The 27180-nt window shown below is 43.1% G+C and overlaps 1 protein-coding gene across 2 annotated transcripts in view; it reads left to right on the top strand.

The window, feature by feature from the left end:
- Positions 1-27180, top strand: part of LOC105385265 (THO complex subunit 2) — a 43354-nt gene that overhangs the window by 163 nt on the left and 16011 nt on the right. For both annotated transcript variants that reach the window (XM_048625201.1, XM_048625200.1), the window contains exons 2-22: positions 229-394; positions 513-754; positions 925-1058; positions 5411-5667; positions 6037-6186; positions 6860-7029; positions 7351-7516; positions 7961-8130; positions 8492-8690; positions 8965-9212; positions 13040-13157; positions 13707-13839; positions 14315-14463; positions 19330-19463; positions 20881-20991; positions 21587-21740; positions 22417-22665; positions 24089-24309; positions 24773-24941; positions 25405-25518; positions 25957-26047. In XM_048625201.1, the coding sequence (XP_048481158.1) occupies positions 229-394; positions 513-754; positions 925-1058; positions 5411-5667; positions 6037-6186; positions 6860-7029; positions 7351-7516; positions 7961-8130; positions 8492-8690; positions 8965-9212; positions 13040-13157; positions 13707-13839; positions 14315-14463; positions 19330-19463; positions 20881-20991; positions 21587-21740; positions 22417-22665; positions 24089-24309; positions 24773-24941; positions 25405-25518; positions 25957-26047 (3545 nt within the window). The remainder of the gene's footprint in view (positions 1-228; positions 395-512; positions 755-924; positions 1059-5410; positions 5668-6036; positions 6187-6859; positions 7030-7350; positions 7517-7960; positions 8131-8491; positions 8691-8964; positions 9213-13039; positions 13158-13706; positions 13840-14314; positions 14464-19329; positions 19464-20880; positions 20992-21586; positions 21741-22416; positions 22666-24088; positions 24310-24772; positions 24942-25404; positions 25519-25956; positions 26048-27180) is intronic.

Below are 27180 nucleotides of genomic sequence, written 5' to 3'. Positions count from 1 at the left end.
AGTATTTACCGTAATTATGTATTTGTCACGCCTTTTATTGACCGACAACACCACATGTTGATTTCAATTTGTTACAATGTTTTCCTAGAGGCTTGGTTATGTGTTATTGATGTCGATTCTATATGATTAAGTTCTTATTTACGCCTATTAAAGCCTTGACCATGCCGTTATTTTCAAGAAAGATATAGGATGATTTAGTTTATTACAGCATAGACCTATCTATTTCAGTATAAAAGGGGTGACACAATCTATCAAGGATGAAGAAAAAACGCCGTTATTCACAAAATCGGGGAAACTATCAGGCTTATCTCAGAATATATATGATTTACTGCTAAGTGGCCTGCAGGGCGCACTTAAGAAGGATGTAGTCCTCACCACACTTCGAGAAATAACAGTAAGTTTCTTGACTATAAGTATGATAATAAACATTAATAATAAGACAAATTATGTAAATACGTATTATGTGTGCCTTCCACACAGCTAATAAATACTTTTATTTGTCTTTCTTGCAGGCACTGCATGCAGATATTCCATCAATAATACTTGATGTAGTATGTATACTGGACGCAGAGACCTCAGTGGATGTACAGACGGATGAGAGGTCCAACTTCTGCTACATAGTGCGGGAGTTGGAGGGATTCATTTCGGAGAAGTTACTAAAAGAGAGATTAGAAATTGACACATTGCAAGATGTAGGGACATTGAAAAACAAAAACTTTTACACCAAGTTTATCAAAATCAAAACAAAGTTGTAGTAAGTAACATACATAACAATGCAATAACAAATATTTAATAACCGCATTTCAAATTCCTAAGTTCAAATCTATGTGACTCTAACTCTATACAATTTCAATTGTGTGTAATTTCCAAGTGTACAAGCTCAAAACCAAATGGGGTATTAATTTGATCACATTCCTATTTCAGTTATAAGCAGCGTAAGTTCAATTTGTTCCGGGAGGAGAGTGAAGGATATGCCAAGTTAATAGTTGAACTAAATCAGGAAATTAGTGAAGACATGGATTATAAATCCCTCTTGGAGATTATACAATCACTTATAGGTTTGTACAAACTTGCTTTATAAAGTACATAGCTGGTCTATAGCCTTATATTTCATATGACTAAAAAGAAAATAATGACTATTCTAAGCTGATACGAGGGCTACACCGAAAAGATCGGGAATAGAATACTTAGGAATAAATTAGAGTGAAACCTTTTTGGTGTATCAAATGTAGTGTTTTTTCAAACATAATTCCATTTTCGAATTAAAAAAAAAGTAAAAAATAAAAGAGTATTGACCATTTGAATTTGACAAGTCGGTGTAAAAAATGGAGGTTTATCTCAAGAACAATGTCTCGCCGAGCTTGTTTCTATTTATAAACTTGAAGCACCAAGTAAAACGACTATATATCGTTGGTATTCTGAGTTTCGCCGTGGACGTTCCTCTCTTACCACAGTCCCTTCTACTGGTCGGCCAAAAACAGCGGTAACACAAGATAACATCGATGCTGTACGCCAGTTAATAAAAGAAGATAGACATGTGACATACGAGCAGATTCGGGCTTCTCTCAGCATTGGTATGACAGCCATTCAAACCATTTTACATGAAGAACTGGGTGTCAAGAAGTTAGAGTCGCGCTGGGTGCCCCACCGTTTGACCGAGGAACAAAAGTCGGCTCGTGTTAATTGGTGTCGATCTGCTCTGCAACGGTTCAATGGAGGCAGTTCAAATGCTGTCTACAATATCGTCTCTGGTGATGAATCGTGGATTTATTCATATGAGCCCGAAAGAAAACATCAATCGGCAGTTTGGGTCTTCGAAGGTGAGGTCAAGCCGACAAAAGTTATTCGCTCACGCAGCGTGTCGAAAAAAATGGTCGCTTCGTTTGTATCGAAAACTGGCCATGTGGCTACGATTCCATTACAAGAACAAAGGACGGTTACTGCTGATTGGTACACAACAGTTTGTTTGCCGGAAGTCGTAAGAGAACTTCGTAAAACTAACCCGAATCGTCGTATAATCCTTCACCACGATAATGCAAGCTCTCATACCGCTCGCAAAACAAGAACGTTTTTAAATATGGAAAACGTGGAGTTGATGGACCATCCTCCGTATAACCCTGATCTGAGCCCCAATGATTATTTTACATTCCCAAGAATTAAAGATATGCTACGTGGTCAACGGTTTAGCGGCCCAGAAGAGGCGGTCGAAGCTTACAAATCAGCTGTTTTGACAGTATCCACTTCAGACTGGAATTACTGTTTCAATGATTGGTTTAAGGGTCGGCAATAGACAATCGAGGGTTGGCATTGTCATAGAATTATGTAGTAAATGATGCTCTACAGCCTTGAAAAAAATCACACAGGTAGCCGAAGAGTCTAGCTAGGTGCTGAATCATTCGAATTTAAGTAAATGCTTATGGATAACTGTAAATTAATTACGAAAAACCAGTAAATCACACTCCCGTATTGTAACAACTGTGTCGTAATTATCAAGAATTTTCATATGATTCTTATCAAATTATAAAGATAAATGCTTGGACTAGGCGCTAAATACCTTGTTTTTTAATAAACACACACCTATTTTGTGTAAATTAATCCCAAACTTGAGCAATTTTTTTCCCTCAAATCTTCATACAAATATCTATGGCGGCTTTCTGTGTTATAAAATCATAAACACAAGCGACGTTTGACTCAGTCGGCCGGTGGCCTCCAAAGAAGGGTCACGTCGGTTTAGGCAGAACTGACAGCTCGCGATCTAATTGTTTACAGACACAAAATCACTGCACATTGGTTGTCATTGCACTTTTTCAACTTTTATGACACCAACATAATTTGATTTGAAATTGAGGAAGCATAATTCTTATACTATATCCAATAAATTAAATGATAATGTTTTTTATTAGTTAAGTCCATGGTACTTCTTGATTAAATTATAATTATTAATGCCTAACTAAAACTAACTAATATAAAATTAAAATTAAACTAAAAAGAAGATGCTGGCCAGATCGCTGCCACTGTCGGGTAGGGTACCCAAGACGCTGGCCGCGTTACCCCGCTATATAGCGATGCTTAGCCTTTGTGATAGGTAAGTGCCAGCCCTAGGGTCCCTTGAGACTTCTATTAGTCTGCTGCTGATGTCTTTAAAAAAGCTGACGTGCCTCCGGTCCCCACGGCCCTGGGATGAGGAGCAGGAATATAGTGAATGGATCTAAGTGATGACAATACGTAGGAAGATTAGGTTAGGATTCAAAAACACAGTCTCATGGTGCTGGTTGAGGCATGGTCTCGTGAGGATCTGATGAGGGTAGTAACACGGAGGTGACTGAATTTTATTTCAAAGATTTAATAGCTAAAAGCATCGAGTTTGGGCGCGATGGTAGCTCAGTCGGGTAAGCGCCCGCTTCTCACGCAAGAGATGCGGGTTCGAATCACGGCGCTGACATGTACCAATGAGTTCTTTTAACTTACGTACAATGTATACCATCGCTCTAACGGTGAAGGAAAACATCGTGAGGAAACCTGCATATCTAGATTTAGCACATCTAGATATATGAACCCACCAACCCGCAGTGGACCGGCGTGGTGGGAAATGGTTCAAGCTTAGGAAGGCAGTTTAGACCTTGGGGATATGCACAAAGGTTCCACTCGAGAGACCCAGGTGCAGGTACTTACACCCCCACAGAGAATAGAATAGAATCGAGTTTGGGCTATTAAGTATGTTTTTCAAAGAGAGAGAGAAAGATATTTTAGGTTTCCTCTGGATTAGTTAGGTTTACTGGGTTTACTAAATTCATTCGTAACGTAAAATTGTCAATGACGGAATTTCTTCTATAGACAGTAGCCACTAATAAAAACAACGATATATGGCGTGATTTGCAAAAGTACCTATCTAGTCAACCTGCCACGGGGTGACTTCGGTGGGTAACTCAGAATAATACTAATTATATGTTATTGCATCAATAATAAAAAAATAAAGAAAATATTCAAAGTTTCCATCCTCGCTTTTCACGCACACAAATCACAAACTCATGCCTTGTTCTAGGAGCAGGGTCTACCCTGGTGCATTTCCATGACCACTTTTCATTAGCGTCCCACCGGTTTCGATGCTCAGCGGAATAGCACCATTAACCATTATTATTCTGAGATATCATCACTTCTTATTCTGAGTTACCCAACATAAAATCACGCCATCTATTGAAATCATTTTTTAAATTAGGATTTGTCTAACCTTTTTTTATACCTATTATATTAAAAGACCTATTCAACGATACCCTACCTACACCATCAAAATAACCGGAAAAAATATCAGCCCCAATTTACTTGTATGGGAGAGGGAGTACCCCAATTTTTTTTGGGTACTCCTCATATCTATGCGAAATATCAGCTTGATATCTTTACCCGTTTCTGAGAAAAAGGGCAGTGACAGACAGTCAGTCAGACAGACGGACAACAAAGAGATCTTATAACGGTTGCTTTTTTCCTTTTGAGGTACGAAACTCTAAAAATATGAAAAAATATTATTCTGCCACCAAAAAATATACTTACAAACATACATACATACAATCAAAAAACATTACTCTCCTCCTTCGGCAGTCGGGTTAAAACAAGTGAGACTGATTCTGAACTTTTGTTCTACGAGTTTTAAAAATTAACCAAAAAAAACCTTTATCATAGAAACTTTGTTGACACGTGACTTTTTACCATGGAAAACGATTTTTTTTTCGCGTTTTTGCAAAACTCGTAGAAATAAAGTTGTTCAAAATGACCCCTTGAGTCATCCCCTTTCGGCTTAGTATACCCTTAGTATAACTTATTATCTACACTTTAATACCTGTAGTTACCTTTCTACAAGTAAATACCACATTTGTTTAGAAATCTAATCGGGTTCCGAGTATGGAGAAAAGTGGCACCCCTATTAATTTCTACTCTTTCCTGGTGCTTACCAGTGTAATTAAAAATTAAACTTACCATCAAATCACTACTTGAAAATAATTGTCAATAAAGTTGGCGAGTAAAAGTTTATCGACCCACTGTGCAAACTTACATGTGTGCGTGTCACTGCGTGTGCTGTGTGAAGAGCATTGAAAACCCAAATTTGGCGGGGCACGTCACCCTGTACAGGCCCTTAATCGAATGAAAAAGTGCATTGAATGTCACGGAGACTACTTTGAAAAACAATAAAAGTAAATAATATTATGATATCTTTGTACTTTTTTCTATTCCCGATCATTTCGGTATCGCCCTCGTATTAACAAATTTAACTAGAAGGTATTTGAGAATATGATAAAATTTACATTTAAATACATGTTTTGTTTTTTCTTATTTTTCATTTTTGACCTCAGTTGCATAAACTCAATTTTAGATACATTTTAATTATGCCATAATATAAATTTACCACCGAAACTTTCAGGATGTTTCAACCTAGACCCAAACCGCGTACTGGACATAATTCTGGAGTCGTTCGAAGCACGCCCCCACCACAACCAGCTGTTCATATCCCTCATCAAGAGCTACATGGGCGACCCTCAGGTCATATCTGAGGTGCTTGGGTTCAAGTTGAGCAATATGGACATGCAGGAGAACTACAAGGAGCCTCCGCCACTGATGACCATCATTGCTTTGCTGTTACAGCATGAAGTCATAGCACTGGATGATATTTATCCTTGGGTAAGAAGAAAGCTACAAGCAGATTTTGGACAACATTGACAAATTTGTTACAAACGGACTTGATCTTCTGATGACATTTTAACGATATTCCTTGCATGTACAGGGAACTCATATTACTCTTCTCAACACTCAAAAGGAGGCAAGAGATCCAATTAAGGACTGAATATGAATTGTATTATGTTGTTATCTTGTTGCTTTTCCCTGTAATCTACTTTATTAATTACCTATCTTTCAAGCTTGGACCATTTCCCTAAGGGGTGGGTCCAAAGTCCAAACCCAACTATGCTACATTTTTAGGGTTAAAGTTATCTGTATAGATAGGGTTAAAGTTAAAGTTATATATCTATAACTAAATCGTCCTCCCCACAGCTGCGCCCCGACGACCTGGTGATGGCCAAGGAGGCCGACAAGGAGTTCAAGGCGGCGCAGGACTACATCCGCCGCATCAACATCGTGTCCACTAAGGGACCGCAGGCTAATGCACCCATGGAGTTCATTGAGGAGAAGGCTGACCCTCAGGTTAGTGTCCCTAAGGTCTTTGTTAACTCTAGAAGGATAATCATATTAGATTAAATATTTAAGATAATACACTCATCACTCCACATCAATAGACTCTGAAATAAAAAAAAAAACACGCACTCACGCCTTGTACTAATGTACTGCCTTGCGGGGTAGGCAGAGGTGCATTGCTGCACCCACTTTTCGCCAGAGTGTTATGTTAGTCCCAATGTAATAGGGGGCGGGCCTATTGCCATTTTACGGGCACATCCAAGACCCGAGAACAAATATCTGTGTTTAAACAAATATCTGCCCCAGCCGGGAATCGAACCCGGGACCATCGGGTCAGTAGTCAGGGTCACTAACCACTACGCCATTCGGTCGTCTACTACTACTCTGAAATAAAGTAAAAAAATGTAGTTTTTTATTATGGTGTAGTCTATTGGACAGTTATGAATGTATTTTGGTCATGTGAATCACCGTATTCTCCTGATAATGAGGTTCCTTTTTATGATTTTGCAAACATGCCATAATCATAGTTGTGTTTGGTCAAGTAGCCCTCCCACTGTCAGGCACGTTTTATTTATCAGGTTCTTAACTCAAGTTAGTATGTTTGTAGGCTCACTTAACACTTTAAGGTGGTTTGCAGATGTTGATCATTCATTATCTAATCCATACGTCATCCCTCCCTCAGGAGTACTGGAGCAACCAGAAGCTAGTCCTATGCGAGTCGCTGCTGCTAGTCGGCTCGTGGCGCCAGTTCGCGCTGCTGGCGGCGCGGCTGCCGGGCACGCTGCTGCCGCCGCGCGTCGCCGGCGCGCTGGCCGCCGTACTGCACGCCACCGTCGAGCCGCTGTATAGAGAGTGAGTGTTGCCTGGCCGGGAATCGAACTTAGGACTTTTGGCGTAGCAGTCAGGGTCACTAAGCACAGCGTTGTCTGGTTGTCACATTAGTGTTGTTAACGATTGTAAAATGGTCGCCATCGACAATATACAATCGTTGAGCCATAAATTTTAGAGCACACCTACATTAGACCCACCAATACGTTGGGCAAGAGCGGTCGGAAATGGTACATACTTAGAAAGATAATTTAGACATGTTGTTATTCACCAAAGTTCCATTCGAGTGAGTCAGCTGCTCCAATTAACAACACTCCAGTTATAATGAACACTATTTATTTTCAGCAAATGCCGCGTAGCCCCCAAGATCATCGGCAAGCCGATCCCGCCACTGACCTCGCCGCTCGCGCCGGCTCGCTGCCACGACTTCGAGGATCTCAAGGAGATGGTCATACCGGCGCTCGTGCTCATGGGACCGGCGTTGCATTATGACGCTATACTTATGTATAAGGTGAGTTGATAGCCGGATAAACTGTATGTGGCTTCAGTCAGTTTATTTTCAAAAAGACACTCACGTAATTGTGATGTGACGTTAAAGTCATTTACTGCGCTGAGCAGAGAGGATATAGAGAAAAGATGTCCGTCGTGGAGTGGTTTTCTATTGGTTTTCTTATTTCACATGGAAAACAGCTTCGTGTGACGTGCAATTGCTGCAATTTCTCAAAGCTGCGCTTTTGTCTGTGTAATTCTCCATTGCATTCATTAGCGGATTAGCCACCGAACGATCCAACGCGATCCGATCCCGCGCGGAAAGACATATTTACATTCAAAAATCCTGGCCGCGCCCGATCGGATATCGTTGGATCGTTCGCTGACAACCCGACAAACCATAAGCCATACCTTCTTTATACTTTAGAATACTTTAGAAACCTAACAACACCAACCCTCACCCCAGATAATCCGCATCCTCCGCACCGCCCGCTCGGCCCCCGGGGACCCTCTGCACCACGCGGCTCTGAGCGTGCTGGACTCCGCCGTGCTGCCCGCGCTCAGCCTCATGGACGGCAACTGCTGCATGGCGGAGCAGGTGCACGAGCTGCTGCAGCTCTACCCGTACCAGTGCAGGTATGCAGGAGGGCGTCCCACGGACCTGCAAGTCTCGAGAGCGCAGGCGCCAGCTAACATAGCACCAGGATCAACAGTACTTAGGCAGCATCGCTTAGAATAGAATAGAATATCATTTTATTGGACGTAAAACAATTACTATTTTAAATTGTCATAATATTTTAAAGGCTCAATCACTGAGAGAGGGCTTACCTGACAAAGCCGACATCATTTGTATGGATAAATATTAAAAAAAAAACACTTGAAATTGTAACTGGTACGAAAGGTTTCCACTACTAGCCATTATTATGACACGGTCCACGGGTCCACGCGTATTTCTTCTGTCATACCATAAACTTAACACCTACACCTTTCCCCCCAGATACTGCCTATACGCGCGCTGGAAGAACGAATCAGGCGCGCGCATCCCGTGCCTCATGCGCGTGCGCGGGTCCTCGTTACAACGCATCAAGCACATAATGAAGCGAGTGTCGAAGGAGAACATCAAGCCGCAGGGCCGCCACATCGGCAAGCTGTCGCACGCCGCGCCCGCCTTCCTGTTTGATTATATGCTGTTGCAGGTGAGTTTTGTGGAAATTATAGCTGGATTTTTGGGATAAAAAGTAGCCCATCCATTAATCTATGTAGTCGGTTACGTGTATACCAAATTTCAGCAAAATCCGTTCAGTAGTTTGCGTTGAAAACGCTCTGAAACAACTGGACTAATTTGGAAAATTCTCATGAATAAAGCTTCATTATCCCACATTTTTATTATACTAGTGTTATCGCGGGAAATCCTTTAAAATCTAGTGAAAATAATCTATAACGTAACGCATCAATTCTTTTCCTCCCCAGATCCAAACCTACGACAACCTCATCGGCCCCGTCGTGGAGTCCCTCAAGTACCTCACGTCCCTATCGCTGGACGTGCTCGGGTACTGCCTGCTGGAGGCGCTGGGGGGCGGCGGGGGCGCGCCCGGGGCCGCCGCGCCGCCGTGGCTGCAGGCGCTGGCGGCCTTCGCGGGCGCCGCCTTCAAGAAGCACCACATCGAGCTGCACGCGCTGCTGCAGTTTGTGGCCAACAGACTCAAGGCGAAGCAGAGGTGTGTGTCATGTGAGACCGTGTGTCACACCAACATGTAGCGACAACAAGCATATAAGAAAGGGGTGTCCCACGCGAACATATAGCTTTGCGAAGCATATAAGAAAGGGGTGTCCCACGCTCTATATAGGTATGCGAAGCATATAAGAAAGGGTGTCCCACGCTCTATATAGGTATGCTGCACATAGTCGCGCGGGGCCCCCCACACCACTATATAGGTATGCTGCACATGTTGTGGTCGGGTCCCCCACTCCACTATACTACATGGGTAGCTCGACGGGGTACCTCGGTGTCCCTGGACGTGCTCGGGTACTGCCTGCTGGAGGCGCTGGGGGGCGGCGGGGGCGCGCCCGGGGCCGCCGCGCCGCCGTGGCTGCAGGCGCTGGCGGCCTTCGCGGGCGCCGCCTTCAAGAATCACCACATCGAGCTGCACGCGCTGCTGCAGTTTGTGGCCAACAGACTCAAGGCGAAGCAGAGGTAGCAATGTTTAGAGTAGCGACAAAGCCAGATAAGTGGGACACTCGAAATAAGTCCGATATGCTTCGCATAAAGTTTGTAGTGCAGTGCAAACCTATTCTCGGTGCCACCTTGGCTACAGGTGGCGATCGCCGACTTCAAGTGTTAGTCGCAACAAACACAACAAAGTAAACTAAATTAAAGGAAACAGAACGTCAACGGCACTTAACAGCGCCACCCAAACGGTTCTTATCAGAACCAGCCCTCACAGTAATATCCATTAACATTGAGGGTTTCTCGAGCAATAAATCCGCTCTTTTATCGCAATTGTGCGATGAGACGCAGTGTGATATTCTCTGCGTCCAAGAAACACACCGTGACATTGGCCAACCCAGGCCCAATATACAAGGAATGAACTTGACCGTTGAGCTCCCTCATGCCAAGCATGGAAGTGCAATATTCGCGAAACCCGAAATCAAGATCTCATCAGCGGCCTCCGTCTCCCAAGGATCTATCGAAACGCTAACCATTGACTTGGGCAACTGTACGGTAACGTCAGTCTACAAACCTCCCCGTTTCACACACCGTTTCACTTCCACACAACGGACAATTTCGACAATAGCCCAACAAAAATTATTGTTGGAGACTTTAACAGCCATAGCATCAATTGGGGATACGCAGAAAACAACACAGATGGGGATGCGGTGGAAGAATGGGCAGAATCCAATGGCCTAGAACTCATCCACAGTGCCAAATTGCCCCCTTCCTTTAATAGCGGGCGTTGGAAACGTGGATACAACCCCGACCTGATTTTTAGCAGTGCAAACATCAGCACCCAGTGTTCCAAATCTGTTGGTAATCCCATCCCCAGAACTCAGCATCGGCCAATTATATGCAAAGTCATGGCAGTAGTTAGACCGAGAACAGTTCCATTTAGACGACGCTTTAACTTTACAAAGGCCAACTGGAGTGAATTCTCATCCCGTATTGACGAACAACTTTTAAGTCTACCACCGGTTCCTCAAAACTATGAGCAATTTCTTAATATCGTGCGCACAATATCTCGGAAAACCATCCCTCGAGGTTGCCGCAGCTCATACATTCCGGGACTACCAATCGATGCGGCTGATCTAATCTCCAGATATGAGTCACTTTACTCCCTGGACCCTTTCTCGGAAGAGACCATAATTGCCGGAGAGGAGCTCATGCTTAAGTTAAGTGACAGCCGTCAACAAAAATGGATGAACATGGTCTCTAACATCAACATGACCCATAATAGCAAGAAAGCGTGGTCGATGGTGCGTAAACTCACAGACGACCCACCTGCAGCTACACAACCAGGGCAAGTTACCGCAAACCAAGTCGCCCACCAGCTGATACTTAATGGCAAACCACCATGCAGACTTCCCAGACTACCCAAACAAGTAAACCAGGAAGAACCTTCCACCAACATCAGCAAGCCGTTTACGCTCAGTGAAATTATTTGTGTCATAAAATCACTTAAGACTGGTAAAGCTGCTGGAGTCGACGACATCATGGTGGAGCAAATAAAAGAGTTCGGCCCTGGGACTGTGTCCTGGTTACTTGCCCTTTGCAACAACTGCACTGATTCGGCAAGAATCCCTAAGCCATGGAGGAAAGCAAAAGTTGTAGCGCTCTTAAAGCCGGAAACAGGCTTCTTCTGAAACTAAGAGCTACCGACCAATATCTCTTCTGTGCCATACATATAAGCTGTTCGAAAGGCTCATCCTTAACCGTCTCACAAGCGAAATAGAGCCAAAACTTATACCTGAACAGGCTGGCTTTAGACCAGGAAAGTCCTGCACCAGTCAGACCTTAAATTTGACTCAATCCATTGAGGATGGTTTTGAAACTGGAAAGGTGACTGGTGTGGTGTTTGTCGACCTATCAGCCGCCTATGACACAGTCAATATAAAGAGACTACTGGTGAAGGTCGGTGCACTCACTAACGATAACAACTTCGTCAAACTTTTAAGTGAGATGCTCCACAACCGCCGTTTCCAAGTTTGCATTAACTCGGAAAAAAGTAGATGGCGCTCTCAGAGAAATGGATTGCCTCAGGGAAGTGTGTTGGCGCCGACTCTTTTTAACATATATACCAACGACCAGCCCCGCGATGCAGGAACAGCTCGATTCCTCTACGCTGACGACCTTGCACTGGCATCGCAGGCAGCTACGTTCGAAGAAGTGGAAGGCACGTTGACTGCAGCTTTGCGGAAGCTGGGTGACTACTACAGTCAAAACGCTTTGAGGCCAAACCCATAAAAAAACTCAGTCATGTGCTTTCCACCTACGCAACCACCAGGCAAATCGAGAGCTGGACATAACATGGGAAGGGGTAAAAATCCAGCACTGCTCGTCACCAAAATACCTCGGAGTGACCCTGGATAGATCCCTCACGTACAAAACTCACTGCCAAATCACCAAGAAGAAAGTCAGCTCCCGAAACAACCTTCTGCGACAGCTTACGTCTACCAGCTCGGGCGCCTCTCCGCAAGTTCTACGAACAAGTAGCTTAGCACTCTGCTTCTCAGCTGCCGAATATGCCTGCCCCATATGGGCAAGGTCCGCGCATGCTAGAGAAGTAGATGTTGCTCTTAACGACACAGGTCGTATAGTTACGGGATGCCTCAAACCGACACCGCTCCACAAACTCTACTCTCTGGCTGGGATAGCACCCCCTAGCATACGGCGTAAAGTGGCATGTTCTGTTGAGAAAGCCAAACAAGAATGCGACTCCAGACATCCACTTTACTCACATACTGCCGCACCTTCCCGCCTTAAGAGCCGCAAAGCGTTTCTAAATAGTGAGGTGTCCTTAACGGATGAAAACCCACAAAACGCAAGGCTAAGGCTCTGGGAGGAAAAGCAGCCCCAGGATCCTTTCCTACCTCTTGAGGAAAAACTTGCTCCCGGTAACAGTCTTCCCTGGCACACCTGGAAGACTCGAAATCGGTTGCGAGCAGAGGTAGGCTGCTGCAAGGACAATCTCTGTAAGTGGGGCTATACCGTTGGTACCAACCTATGCGACTGTGGTACCGCCCCCCAGACTATGGAGCATTTACTCTCCTGTCCCCTGTGCCCTTCCACCTGCACACGGGAAGACTTACTCCAGGCCAACCAGAATGCTATCAAAGTTGCTTCTTTTTGGTCTGGACAAATATGAAAAATCGCATTTCACTGACACGAAAGAAGAAGAAGAAGGAAACACAGAGTGAGGTCCGGCTGTGTACGATTTTGACATCCATCAAATATGGCCGTTTATTTTACCTCCATTCTAAATCTAAGGAATTTCCTCAAGAGATATGCAATAAATGTACCCTTAGTCTAATAAATTCCTCTCTCCCACAGCCAAGACCTGCTGATCCTGAAGGAGATAGTTCAGAAGATGGCGGGTATCGAGGCGGCTGAGGAGATGACTCCGGAGCAACTGGACGCCATGTCCGGAGGGGAGCTGCTCAAGGGAGAGGTGTGTATGAAACTAATATGTGCAGCGATTTCAAGATTTTCGAACCTCCGTTAACGTTGCGTATCGTCAACTTTCATTGTCAAATTTAAGGTGAAATTTGTTATTCGAAAAGTGACTACGTTGGCGCTGTTTTTTTTTCATATGTTTGTGTAGTATCGTACAACGCTTGCGAATTGCCACTTTAGCCCGTGTACTTCATGTTAGCGTGTCTATGACAAATACTATAGGAGTAATAACATTATGTCGGACTGCAGACTGCAGCAAAAATTGCTGCAATCTATTTTGCATGAACTATCGCAAATGAAGGGACGCATTTCTATATAAAAGACATACCAATGACAAATTGCGCTGCGGTCCAGTACCCTACGCCCAAATCACAACCGGTGGTCTTTTCATTGGCGGCCATTGACGAGAGCATCATGTATAAGGATGTAATCACCGGAGGATTTTTTTTTGACAATAAGTTGGCCTATTTTTTTTTATTTTAATTAAGAGTAGGTATAATAAAGTTGTATATAAATATATGCTAACACCCACCCCCCATTCCAGGCTGGCTACTTCTCTCAAGTGCGCAACACGCGTCGCTCCTCGGCCCGGCTGAAGGAAGCTATCGTGAAGAACGACCTGGACATAGCGCTGTGCATCCTGGCTGCGCAACAGAGACACTACTGCGTGTGGAAAGGTAACTAACTTACATATAGCATGTCAGTGAGAGTTTTACACCGTTAAGGCTTTGACAAACTTGTGCCGCGCTAGGACGCTAAGATGTGTTGTACTACTATGGTAAAATACCGTCTAACAGGGCGCCAGCAGCACATTCATAGCACGGCGTCAAGTTAGCACTCTGACGCTCGCTAGTAACGCGCTCTGTTTGACAAAGCCTTTAGAGTTGAATAGTTATCGCGTGTTTGTATACTTTGTATGGCGCTGAGTGTAGGCAAGCCTGCCTCGATCTCGATTTTATAAAAAGCTCCACTACGCCTTGAACAAGATTCAGAAATATTGAAATATTTATTTGGTTCATCGGCTCATCAGTTCTCGAATAGCCATTATTCTCGAAAAGGCATTTCGAAAATAATGCCTATTTGAGAAAAATTACCTCACTTCCGAGACGATTCCTTCAATTCCACCACATAACACCTCCTGTCCAATTCCAGAGATGGACGACGACAGCAGCACGTCCGACGGCTCCCAGCTCAAGGTGGTCGGTAGAATGGCAGACCAGTGCCAGGAGGCGCTGGTGCAGCTGGGCACCTTCCTCGCCTCGTCGCCCGCAGAGTACCAGGCGCGCCTGCCGCCGCTGCAGGTGCTATAGTAGTGTACACTGGACCAGTAGTAGTGAAGGTGGTCGGTAGACTAGCAGACCAGTGCCAGGAGGCGCTGTAGAAAGAAATGAAAAGAAAGAGGACAAAACTAATATTGCCACAATTAAATAAAAACTTTAAAGAATAGAATAGAATATAGTAATGTACACTACAGAGAATAAAACACCTTGGTGTACCTACACTGTCACTATTAGTGTCATAAAAAAGATTTGCGGTACATAACTACGATTTACAAGCTACATCTACTACTAAAAGCTAGTTCCGCTACTGATAGGATATTTATGCCCGTGGCAGCAGAAAAAAAGTCACCCATACGTCACGTGCGTTTCAATGTAAAATACTTTCATAACACGTTATAAATGTTTAATCATTTGTGAACGCATCCGAGAGTTCAATAATGATGTTACAGTACGGATAGGGCCCATATCTACCACTATCTATCTAACGTTATAACCTCAACTCAATCTCCCCTTATCCTCCCCCAAGGCAAACACGAACCAATTTAGCATGTTTTGCCGATGACACTGCTTGTTTTACAACATCAAACGATATCGATTTAATCATCGATCGACTCCAGCTTTCTATCGACAAACTCATTGACTACTTCAGAAACTGGAAATTACAGATTAATGCGACTAAAACCGAAGCAATTATATTTACAAGGAAAAGAGAAACCCCGAAAAGGACCCTTCATGTCAACAAACACCCTATCCCATGGAGTAATTCCGTTAAATACCTAGGAGTTATTCTAGACAAGAAACTGAACTGGAATGATCACGTTTGCAACCTCCGCCTTAAAGGCATCAAGGCATTTAATGCCCTGAAACCACTACTTAACAGACGATCCAACCTCAAGAGCTATACAAAATTATGCATATATTCGACTCTTATTAGACCTTGCATTACATACGCATGTCCAGTCTGGGGTTGCACATCTAAATCAAACCTAAATAAACTTCAGGTCTTGCAGAACAAGGCAATAAAAATAGCCTATAATACGCCATTCCGAACCAATTTAATGAAACTTCATACAAAAATTAAATTTCCCTCCATTAAAGAATTCATAACTAAGACAACAAAAAAGTTCTATATAAATGCAGACCATAATGATAACAAATTAATCGCAAAGTTAGGTAAAACCCGACCTCAGCTAAGTAATCGATATAAATATGTAACGAAGCTACCCCATCACTACGCTCTCTGACGTCACGCGCGGTCCTCGGCACCAGCCAGCGCGGCGACGCTCGCTCACTGCGTTGTTTGCGTATCTACCCTCAACTTTACGTTTTAAAGCCGAGTGAGTTGGTACTAATAAATGCCTTATTGCTTTGTTCATGATACCTAGATATAAGTAATCAGTTAAATGCATGTTAAAATAGTTATAAGCAGTTACATTATGTAAGTACGTAAACAATATGTATATTTTCTTTATAATAATATTTAACTTCGAAAATGCCCATAAAATGTATCGTTTAAGGGCCCGTACAGGGTGACGTGCCCCGCCAAATTTGGGTTTTCAATGCTCTTCACACAGCACACGCAGTGACACGCACACATGTAAGTTTGCACAGTGGGTCATAAACTTTTACTCGCCAACTTTATTGACAATTATTTCCAAGTAGTGATTTGAGGGTAAGTATAATTTTTAATTACACTGGTAAGCACCAGGAAAGAGTAGAAATTAATAGGGGTGCCACTTTTCTCCATACTTGGAACCCGATTAGCTTTCTAAACAAATGTAGTATTTACTTACTTGTAGAAAGGTAACTACAGGTATTAAAGTGTAGATACTAAGGGTATACTAAGCCGAAAGGGGATGACTCAACTCAAGGGGTCATTCTGAACAACTTTTGTTCTACGAGTTTTGCAAATTCGCGAAAAAAAATATTCGTTTTCCATGGTAAAAAGTCACGTGTCATCAAAGTTTCTATGAAAAAGGTTTTTTTTTTGTTAATTTTTAAAACTCGTAGAACAAAAGTTCAGAATGACCCCCTGTCTCACTTGTTTTTACCCGACTGCCGAAGGAGGAGGGTAATATTTTTCGATTGTATGTTTGTATGTTTGTAAGTATATTTTTTGGTAGCAGAATAATATTTTTTCTTATTTTTAGGGTTTCGTACCTCAAAAGGAAAAAAAAGCAACCGTTATAAGATCTCTTTGTTGTCCGTCTGTCTGACTGACTGTCTGTCACCGCCCTTTTTCTCAGAAACGGGTAAAGATATCAAGCTGATATTTCGCATAGATATGGGGAGTACCCCAAAAAATATTGGGGTACTCCCTCTCCCATACAAGTAAATTTTGGGCTGATATTTTTTCCGGTTATTTTGATGGTGTAGGTAGGGTATCGTTGAATTGGTCTTTTAATATAATAGGTATAAAAAAAGGTTAAAATATAATTATTTTGCTTTTACCCTTAAATTTGGGGACCACACCATAGACAAATCCTAATTAAAAAATGATTTCAATAGATGGCGTGTTTTTATGTTAGGTTACTCAGAATAAGAAGTGATGATATCTCAGAATAATAATGGTTAATGGTGCTATTCCGCTGAGCACCGAAACCGGTGGGACACAAGTGAAAAGTGGCGGTTCCCCTCATCTCGCATAATCTTTATTGACCAAAACTCATTTCGCATAACTCGTATGGTCTAAACATTTTTGGCCGAACCATCACTTTGCCAAGAATTATGTGGCATAAGGCTCGTTTCGTCTAAAACTCTTTAGGCACAATCTTTAAACACCTAAGTTTCGTTTGCTCAAATGTATGTTCGTCTATACCTATGTATAATCTTGTTTCTCCTAATGTTATCTTAATAAATAATATATTAAGTATGTAGTAAATGTACAAATTGTGGTATTTTTTCTCATACATCCCGAAAATCACGATATTGAATGATTAAAAAATCGAAAGTTAACGAGCAATACAACATACATTTATAATACACATACAATAATTATTACAAACCCCATGAGATCGAAACCTAAAGATAGGTGCGACGACGAGCAAAGCGAGGAGGAGCGTGTTAGGTGCACATGTTCATCAAAACCAAAGCGGAGCGCAGCGAAGCGGAGCGGAGCGTTTTCCAAACAGCGGAAACAATACAAGGCACCAGTTTGCGCTATAGAGAGACGCTCCGTCAAAGTTAAAGCCAAACAAATATTATTACTTTGTATAAACCTATTATTAGGCTATTCAAGATTTGGCCATACCATTATTAGGCTAAACAAGATAATGCGAAATAACTTTTTACTAATCGAGATTTATGCCATACGATTTTCGGCGAAACGAGACTTTGACCAAACGTTACTATGCAATACGAGATTAGGCAAATAAATCTTGGGCCAAAAAAGGTAGAACCGAAAAGTGGACATGAAAATGCACTAGGGTAGACCCTGCTCCTAGAACAGGGCATGAGTTTGTGATTTGTGTGCGAGGATGGAAACTTTGAATATTTTCTTGATTTTTTTATTATTGATGCAATAACATATAGTATTTTTTCTGAGTTACCAACCGAAGTCACCCCGTGACAGGGTGACTAGACAGGTACTTCAGCAAATTACGCCATCTATCGTTGGTTTTTTTAGTAACTACTGTCTATAGAAGAAATTCCGTCATTATCAATTTTACGTTACGAATGAATTTAGTAAACCCAGTAAACCTAACTAATCCAGAGGAAACCTAAAATATCTTTCTGTCTCTCTGAAAAACATACTTAATAGCCCAAACTCGATGTTTTTAGTTATTAACATTTTTGAAATAAAATTCAGTCACCACCTTGTTACTGCCCTCATCAGATCCTCACGAGACCATTCCTCAACCAGTACCATGAGACTGTGTTTTTGATTAATCCTAACCTAATGTTCCTACGTATTGTCATCACTTAGATCCATTCGCTATATTCCTGCTCCTCATCGGACCTTTACGAGACTGTAATGTCACGCGAGAACATTGCCCACTATCTAATTTAATTTAATGTATTGAATATAGTGTAAGAATTATGCTTCCTCAATTTCAAATCAAATTATGTTGTGTCATAAAAGTTGAAAAAGTGCAATGACAACCAATGTGCAGTGATTTTGTATCTGTACACGAAAAGATCGCGAGCTGTCAGTGCTGCCTAAACCGACGTGACCCTTCTTTGGAGGCCAGCGGCCGACTGAGTCAAACGTCACTTGTGTTTATGATTTTATAACACAGAAAGCCGCCATAGATATTTGTATGAAGATTTGAGGGAAAAAAATTGCCCAAGTTTGTTATTAATTTACACAAAATAGGTGTGTGTTTATTTAAAAACAAGGTATTTATCGCCTAGTCCAAGCATTTATCTTTATAATTTGATAAGAATCATATGAAAATTCTTTATAATTACGACACAGTTGTTACAATACGGGAGTGTGATTTACTGGTTTTTCTTGATATTCTGAAATTAATTTACAGTTATCCATAACTATTTACTTAAATTCGAATGATTCAGCACCTAGCTAGACTCTTCGGCTACCTGTGTGATTTTTTTCAAGGCTGTAGAGCATCATTTACTATATAATTCTATGACAATGCCAACCCTCGATTCCCTATTGCAGACCCTTAACCAAAACGTGCATAGCTGTTATAATACGTATGTAGTCTTATAAATAAATAAATTAAATCTTAATTATATTGATATATACTTACCTCATGCCATAAGTTTTGTAAAAGACCGACAGGTCTTGTAAAACATTAGAATTTAAGATATTTTTAGCCTAGGAATAAAATGTACACTAGACTTTAAAAATGTATCAACCTTTTATGTTAATAAAGAACTTTAAAAAAAAATAAAAATAAAAAAAATCTCCCCTTATCTCCCCAGGAGCTCCTCCGCGAGTACCACGTGGACGCGGACGTGGCGTTCTTCCTGCACCGCGCGGAGCTATCGCAGCGGATCTCCGCGCGGGCCGACGCGCTGGCGGCGCCCGGCGACACACGGGAACAATGTGTTGAGAGGTGACACGAGTATTGTATTATAGTGCCACGTGGACGCGGACGTGGCGTTCTTCCTGGGCATGGCCGTGATTAGATAAATATGCCGTGCTACTGGTAGAATTATTAAATGCAAGGTGATCTGGCAACCTTTCGTTTTAACAGGAGCTGCCACCTTTACATAATCCTAATAATATTGTAGCGACACATGTTTTAGTCACATTTTGCATGAATAACTGGTAGAATAACCTATAAGTAACTACGAGGGCGGGTCGATAAGTCCGTGACTTTTATAATTTCCCGCCACTTAACTGATAGAACAACATTGCTCCTGTCAACAGGCAACTGTCAGTTGACATCTGTAAAAATTTGGACCAGTTACGTCACTTGGTTAGTGTTTTACACCCGTTCTTAGCAATTACCGCGTGATTTAAAAACATAATGGAAAAAACTGAATTTCGTGTGCTCACTAAGCATGATTTTTTGCGGAAAAAAACCATCACTGAAACCAAGGCTAAGCTTGATAAAGATTATGGGGACTCTGCACCATCAATATCTATGGTAAAAAGTGGTTTACTGAATTCCGTTCTGGCCGTACAAGTACGGAAGATGCTTGACGTCCATGGCACTCAGTTGAGGTCTCTACACCTGAAATGATTGAAAAAATTCACGACATGGTGTTGGCCGATCGGAGATTGAAAGTGAAAGGGATAGTGGAAGCCACAGGGATATCACGTGGCTCAGTGGTTTCAATTTTGAATGATCACTTGGGTATGAAAAAGCTTTCCGCAAGATGGGTGCCGCGTTTGCTCACAAACGCAATCGAATGACAACTTCGCAGAGGAGTGTTTGGCGTAGTTCAACCGAAATTCGGACGAGTTTTTGCGCCGTTTTGTAACCGTGGACAAAACGTGGATCCACCACAACACACCAGAGACCAAACATCAGTCTAAACAGTGGGTTTCTCGGGGTGAATCGGCGCCAAAGAAGGCCAAGGTGGGTATTTTGATGACCTCGAGAAACCTCATTTTTTTGGAAGGGATAAAAAATTGCAGAAACTTTGGACAAAGTGTATAGTGCTCAAAGGAGACTACGTTGAAAAATAAAAAATAAAATTACCCAAAAACCAGTATTTTCTTCAAAAAGTCACGGACTTATTGACCCGCCCTCGTATAAGTAATTTTGACTGACCATAAATGTCGTAACCTGCCTGACCATTGGAAAACAGAGTAAGAAAGTTTACACTACATTACTCCCTCATTTTTATTTCTAAAACACATAGAAAGTAAAAATATACGCGATTAACCATGAGCCCTCAAATTCCAGATACACGGAAGCGTCGAAGATGGCGCTGGAGCACTACATTACTCCCTTATTTTTATTCCTATAACACATAGAAAGTAAAAATACACGCGATTAACCACGAACCCTCTAATTCCAGATACACGGAAGCGTCGAAGATGGCGCTGCAGCCGATCGTGCAGTCGGTGACGCCGCTGCTGCCCGCGCGAGTGTGGGAGGACATCTCGCCAGAGTTCTACGTCACTTTCTGGTAAGAATTTACAGTTATTGTGTTACTAGAGGTTCCCGCGAGGTTCGCTTTGCCATAAAACGTTTTCCCGTGGGAATTCCGCCATAAAAAGTAGCATATGTGTTAATCCAGGGTGACAGCTAACACCATACCAAACTTCATTACAATCGGTTCAGACGATTTGACGTGAAGAAGTAACAAACAAACACACACACAAAACTACAAACTTTCGCCTTTATAATATTAGTAGGATAAAGTTTTTCTATATTCTTACTGCGGTCGGGACAAGTTTTTCCGGTTGCAATCTCCCAAAGTATCAAAAAATCCACGCATTGCGTTCTTGCAGGGCAAATGGGGGCAGGCTTATTGACATTTTTCATCATTAGGCCTGCATCTGCTCCAGCCATGGAATCCCGGAAAATTCGGTGCTTTAAATAGTGTACTAACCGCTGCACCATGCAAACGTCTTCAAATAAACGTCATCATCATAATATTATTGTGTTTATGAATAGATTTAGAATTAAATACGAGAGCGATGTTCAAACCGTGTATTGGCTGTTAACAGACTACCCGACATGGATATATTACAACTACACCACAATGTACATTTCCCCAGGTCACTATCAATGTACGACCTCAAAGTGCCAGTAGAGAGCTACGACCGCGAGATCGAGCGCCTCCGCGCCGCCGCCGCCGCCGCGCGCGACGCGCCCGGCACTAAGGGGAAGAAAGAGCAAGAGAGATACCATACACTGCTGGAGAAACTACAGGTAGGGACACGCGATTGGTGAGGAAAGTGGCCAATCATAGACCAGGGTTGTTGCCGCGTTGTCTCTGATTGGACGAAGCGTGCTAGTATAGAGCTAAGGCCGCGAGATCGAGCGCCTCCGCGCCGCCGCCGCCGCCGCGCGCGACGCGCCCGGCACTAAGGGGAAGAAGGAGCAAGAGAGATACCACACACTGCTGGAGAAACTACAGGTAGGGTCACGTGATTGGTGAGGAAAGTGACCAATCATAGACCAGGGTTTAGGCCGCGTGGGTTTCTGATTGGACGAACCGTGTAAGTAAAGAGCAACAACCGCGGGATAAAGCGTCTCGCCAGTCTCTCGCTCGCGACGCCCCTGGCACTAAGGGGAAGAAGGAGCAGGAGAGATACCACACACTGCTGGAGAAACTACAGGTATAGTGACCAATCATAGCACGAGGTATAGTGACAGAGAGAGTGCCCAATCATAGCACAGCGATGTCGTTGTGTGGGTGTCTGATTGGACGAAGCGTGCTAGTAGAGAGCTACGACTGTGAGATCGAGCGCCTCCGCACCGTCAGCCAGCCTGGCTACTACAGCTAGTTACGTGGTGACTATGTTTTTAGTCACCTCAGTGTAAAACTGTCTCCTCTATAAGCCGGTACTCATCCGTTTAATCAACTCTACCATTTCTCCCCCAGGACGAGAAGCGTCGCCAACAAGACCACGTGGCCCGAGTGGCCGCGCGACTGCAACGCGAGTGTGTGACATGGTTCCCCGCGCGCGCCGCCAAGTCGGCCAAGAACGAGACAGTGACGCGGCTGATGCAACTGTGTCTGTTTCCGAGATGTGTGTTTACGCCGGGCGATGCGTTGTACTGTGCGCAGTTTGTGCATACTGTGCATGCGTTGAAGACGCCTAATTTCTCGACGCTATTGTGTTATGATCGGGTGAGTTTTATTACCTTTTAGTGGTTTCTTATAAAAGGCTACAGAGGCCGCTACACGGGTTCGTTATCGACGTCGATAAACACGTTAAATGCATCGTCTTAAAACAAATCGCGATATATTGACGTTTATCTATGTTGACAATGAACCCGTGTAGCGGCAGCTGTAAGCTAAATATCAAGATTGGGTAGTGAATAAGTCAAGAACGAGACAGTGACGCGGCTGATGCACCTGTGTCTCTTTCCACGATGTGTGTTTACACCCGGCGGCGATGCGTTGTACTGTGCGCAGTTTGTGCATACTGTGCATGCGTTGAAGACGCCTAATTTCTCGACGCTATTGTGTTATGATCGGGTGAGTTTTATTACCTTTTAGTGGTTTCTTATAAAAGGCTACAGAGGCCGCTACACGGGTTCGTTATCGACGTCGATAAACACGTTAAATGCATCGTCTTAAAACAAATCGCGATATATTGACGTTTATCTATGTTGACAATGAACCCGTGTAGCGGCAGCTGTAAGCTAAATATCAAGATTGGGTAGTGAATAAGTCAAGAACGAGACAGTGACGCGGCTGATGCACCTGTGTCTCTTTCCACGATGTGTGTTTACACCCGGCGGCGATGCGTTGTACTGTGCGCAGTTTGTGCATACTGTGCATGCGTTGAAGACGCCTAATTTCTCGACGCTGCTGTGCTATGATCGGGTGAGTTTTTTTTTTCTTTTTGTTGCTTCTTATAAAAGGCTACAGCGGCCGCTACACGGGTTTGCTATCGACGTCGATAAACTCGTTTGATGCGCGTTCAATCGCCGTATATCGCAGCGCCGTATTTATAACGAATCGCGATATAGTGACGTTTATCTGCGTCGATAATTAACCCGTGTAGCTGTAAGCTAAAGATAAAACTCAATATTGGATAGTGAATGAGTCAAGAACGAGGTGGTGACGCGGCTGATGCAACTGTGTCTCTTTCCGCGATGTGTGTTTACGCCGGGCGATGCGTTGTATTGTGCCCAGTTTGTGCATACTGTGCATGCGTTGAAGAGGCCTAATTTCTCGACGCTTCTGTGTTATGATCATGTAAGTTGTTTACATATTGGAATCTTAGGTAACCTGTATGGAAACGTAAAATTCTTGACTGGTCCTATGACCTATTTATATAGCTATAGCTATACCCTAGCCATATTTAAAGCCAACTAAGTAATATACCACAATCTATAATCGTTCTACCTAGTTCTACCTTATCTCCGCTGTGCGAATCCCTGGAGCAGAGCCTTTTTCTATTGAATTTGTAAAAACAAGAGGCATCCGCTCCGATTGCTCCCCTCAACACAGCGAAGGCCTTAAAAAACTATCAATGTTAGTTCAACACAACAAAGGCCCTGAAATGTCTCCAAAATAATAACAACAACCTTTCCCTCCGCAGCTATTCTGCGACATAACCTACTCCGTGATGTCTTGCACGGAGGCCGAGGCGGCGCGCTACGGCACGTTCCTGTGTTCCGTGCTGGGCACGGCGATGCGCTGGCACGGGGACAAGGCCGCCTTCCAACAGGAGTGTGCGCACTACCCCGGCTTTGTGACGAAATACAGGGTGTCCAACCAGTTCACTGAGGCCAATGACCATGTGGGCTATGAGAATTACAGGTGAGTTTCTGTTGCTGATGACTAGGTGGGAAAGGTTTGAGAGATTTTTGCCGCCCTTTGTTAGGGGCGGTGCCTAGCAATTTGTTGTTAAGTGATGATATGTGTGTTTAAACGTAGCCGTTCAGAAAGATTTTTGTAGTAGGTATACCTACCAAGTGCCATTTATCATATTGTCTAGATTACTCCACATGCCTCATTCAACCGCTAGCGACTAATCTAATGATAATCCAATGAGCACTAGACCGTGCTCACTGTAGTTTTGTCTGAAATATTTTCTTATGTATCCTATCACTAATAATATTTATGTGATTGTGATGTATAGTAGGCGACCTGTGAATAGTGGACGAATAGATAGATTGACCCTGGAGTCACCCTCTTTCCGTTGGTCCACTACTATATTACCACCCTGTATATTACTACTTGACTAGTATTAAATCCTCTCAATCTCAACATTTTCTTACAGACACGTGTGCCACAAGTGGCACTACAAGGTGACGAAGGCGATGGTGGTGTGCCTCGACTCGCGCGACTACGTGCAGACGCGCAACGCGCTGCTCGTGCTCGCGAGGGTGCTGCCACACTTCCCCGCGCTGCACAAGCTCGCCATGATCATACAGCGGAAGATCGAGAAGGTACCGCCACGGAAAAAGAGGGGTTTCATGAGTTTAACGTGTATGTGTCTGTGTGTATGTTTGCGGTAGCATATCTGAAAATCGGCTGGACCGATTTGTGTTTTGTCTTTTATGGATTATAGCTAGTGCTACCCCGAGTGCGCTTGGCCATATTTTATCGAAATCGGCTCATCCGTTCGGTGACGGGGGTTTTAAACGTTGGTTAGGTTATTGGTGTCCTCGCCCACTAGGTCCTATATTTAGCTCATGAGCAGTAGAGATATCTCCTGATAATAAACAACACCATATAAACATGTTATAGTAACGTATGGCTCAGTTTCACATTTAGGTAAATCTACCTAAGCATGATCTTAAGACCTTCTCAATGATAGCCCAGCCAATCGCAGCGCTGCATTCCATACTCAAATTCTACTACCTAAGTTCTCAACTGTGAAACTGACAGTATTTCTGTATATCTCCTCAGGTGAAGGAAGAAGAGAAGACTCAACGCCCAGACCTGTACGTCCTAGCCACAGGCTACAGCGGCCAGCTGCGCAACCGCCAGCCCAGCATGATGCGCGAGAGCGACTTCCACCAGGTAACTACAACTGTTAGAAAAGAGTGAAAATAAGCAAATTTCATTATTTTAAAAATAAGGATTTTTGATTTTTCAAATGGAAAGTGGAATCTGAAAGATCTGTTCAAAATCCATAAACAAGAGTACCTAATTGCTTATAGCACAGGGACAAAACTATCTAGCTTTTCGCTAATCGCCTACTCGATTCTTGTTGTAGCTCTACTTCACCAACAAAGTAGCTTGTTGGTGGAAAAACTGTCTAACACAATTGCAATAAATAATGAATCCTATATGACAGTTGAATTCATAAATGTTAAACCTCACTAAATTGAATTTAATAAATTAAATTATGATAAGTATCCCAAAAGCTCGAAACTGCACAGTATTGAATCCCATAAGTTTCAATTCTCAACACGTTGAACTGTTTTCTAGATATAACTGAGTATTGGTCCTCCCCAGGTGGTGAACCTACAGCCGGCGGAGAAGAAGGCGGCGCCCAAGGAGGAGGCGAAGGCCGAGGAGCCGCCCGCAGAGCCCGCGCCCGCCGCAGGTAACTACACTGCCATTTACGTCACTTCACCGAAAATTAACGACAAATATTAATTCAAAATTCAAATCATTTATTTATAAAATATTATTTATACGTCACAACTCACAAATCATAATTACAATCACAAGTTATACTTATTACATTTTATAGATAGGTACATTAGCTAATTAAGTATGTAATATTATTTAGGTAATTACAATTTAATTTTAATGTTAATTTATGATGTAGTTAAAAATACAGTAATTTTACAGATAGATAGGTACAGGTTGTTATTGCAATTTAGTTGGTAGGCAAGGTTGGGGTCACAGAGGACAACGAGGCAGGGAAGTCAGTGAATTTATAAATAGGCATATTAACCAATATATTTTTAAGTTTTGCAATGAAAACGGTTTCAGATTTTGTTTCTTTTACGTTATCAGGCAGTGCATTGTATACTCTGGGAACGAGAGTGTTAATACATTTATCAGACTTGGCGAGCCTAGTCGCGGGCGCGATCAGCTGATTACGCCGCCGGGTGTTGACCCGGTGGAAGTCTGCTTTAGTATTAAATTTGTCAAGGTTACGCCTTGCGTATTTTGCAACTTCTAGCGCGTATAGGCACGGTAGTGTTAGGATGTTACAGTTTTTAAATAATTGTTGAGCGGGACAGTCCCATGGTTTGTGAGCAATTATTCGTACGGCACGTTTTTGGAGTCTTAGTATCCTTTCGGAGCACGCCGCATTACCCCAGAGGTCAACACCGTATGATAGAATCGAGTGAAAATATCCGTAGTATGCTTTTTTCATATTTTCATTAGACAAGCTACGAGCCAGACGGGACAGCGCGAAGCACGCGGAGGCGAGGCGGGCGCACGTGACGTCAATGTGCGGCGCCCAGGTGAGGCCGGCATCGATCACGAAGCCGAGGTACTTCACCTGGTCCACCTGCGGCACCGCCACTCCGTTGCACACCACATTTAGGTCATGTCCCCTAGTCCTTCTCAGCTGGAAATGAACAATGTTCGTTTTTTCTATATTTAGCAGCATTCCATTTGCGCTGAACCAGTCGTGTATGCAGGCAGTGACTAGGTTTAATTTGTGTTTGAGCAGAACATAGTTCTCAGCAGATACAATCAGGCAACCGTCGTCTGCAA

Source organism: Plutella xylostella, chromosome 13 (assembly GCF_932276165.1).
Source record: "Plutella xylostella chromosome 13, ilPluXylo3.1, whole genome shotgun sequence".
In the NCBI taxonomy this organism is placed as follows: Eukaryota; Metazoa; Arthropoda; class Insecta; order Lepidoptera; family Plutellidae; genus Plutella; species Plutella xylostella.
The sequence above is the reverse complement of the archived record's forward strand: the minus strand, read 5'-3'. Positions and strand labels throughout refer to the sequence as shown.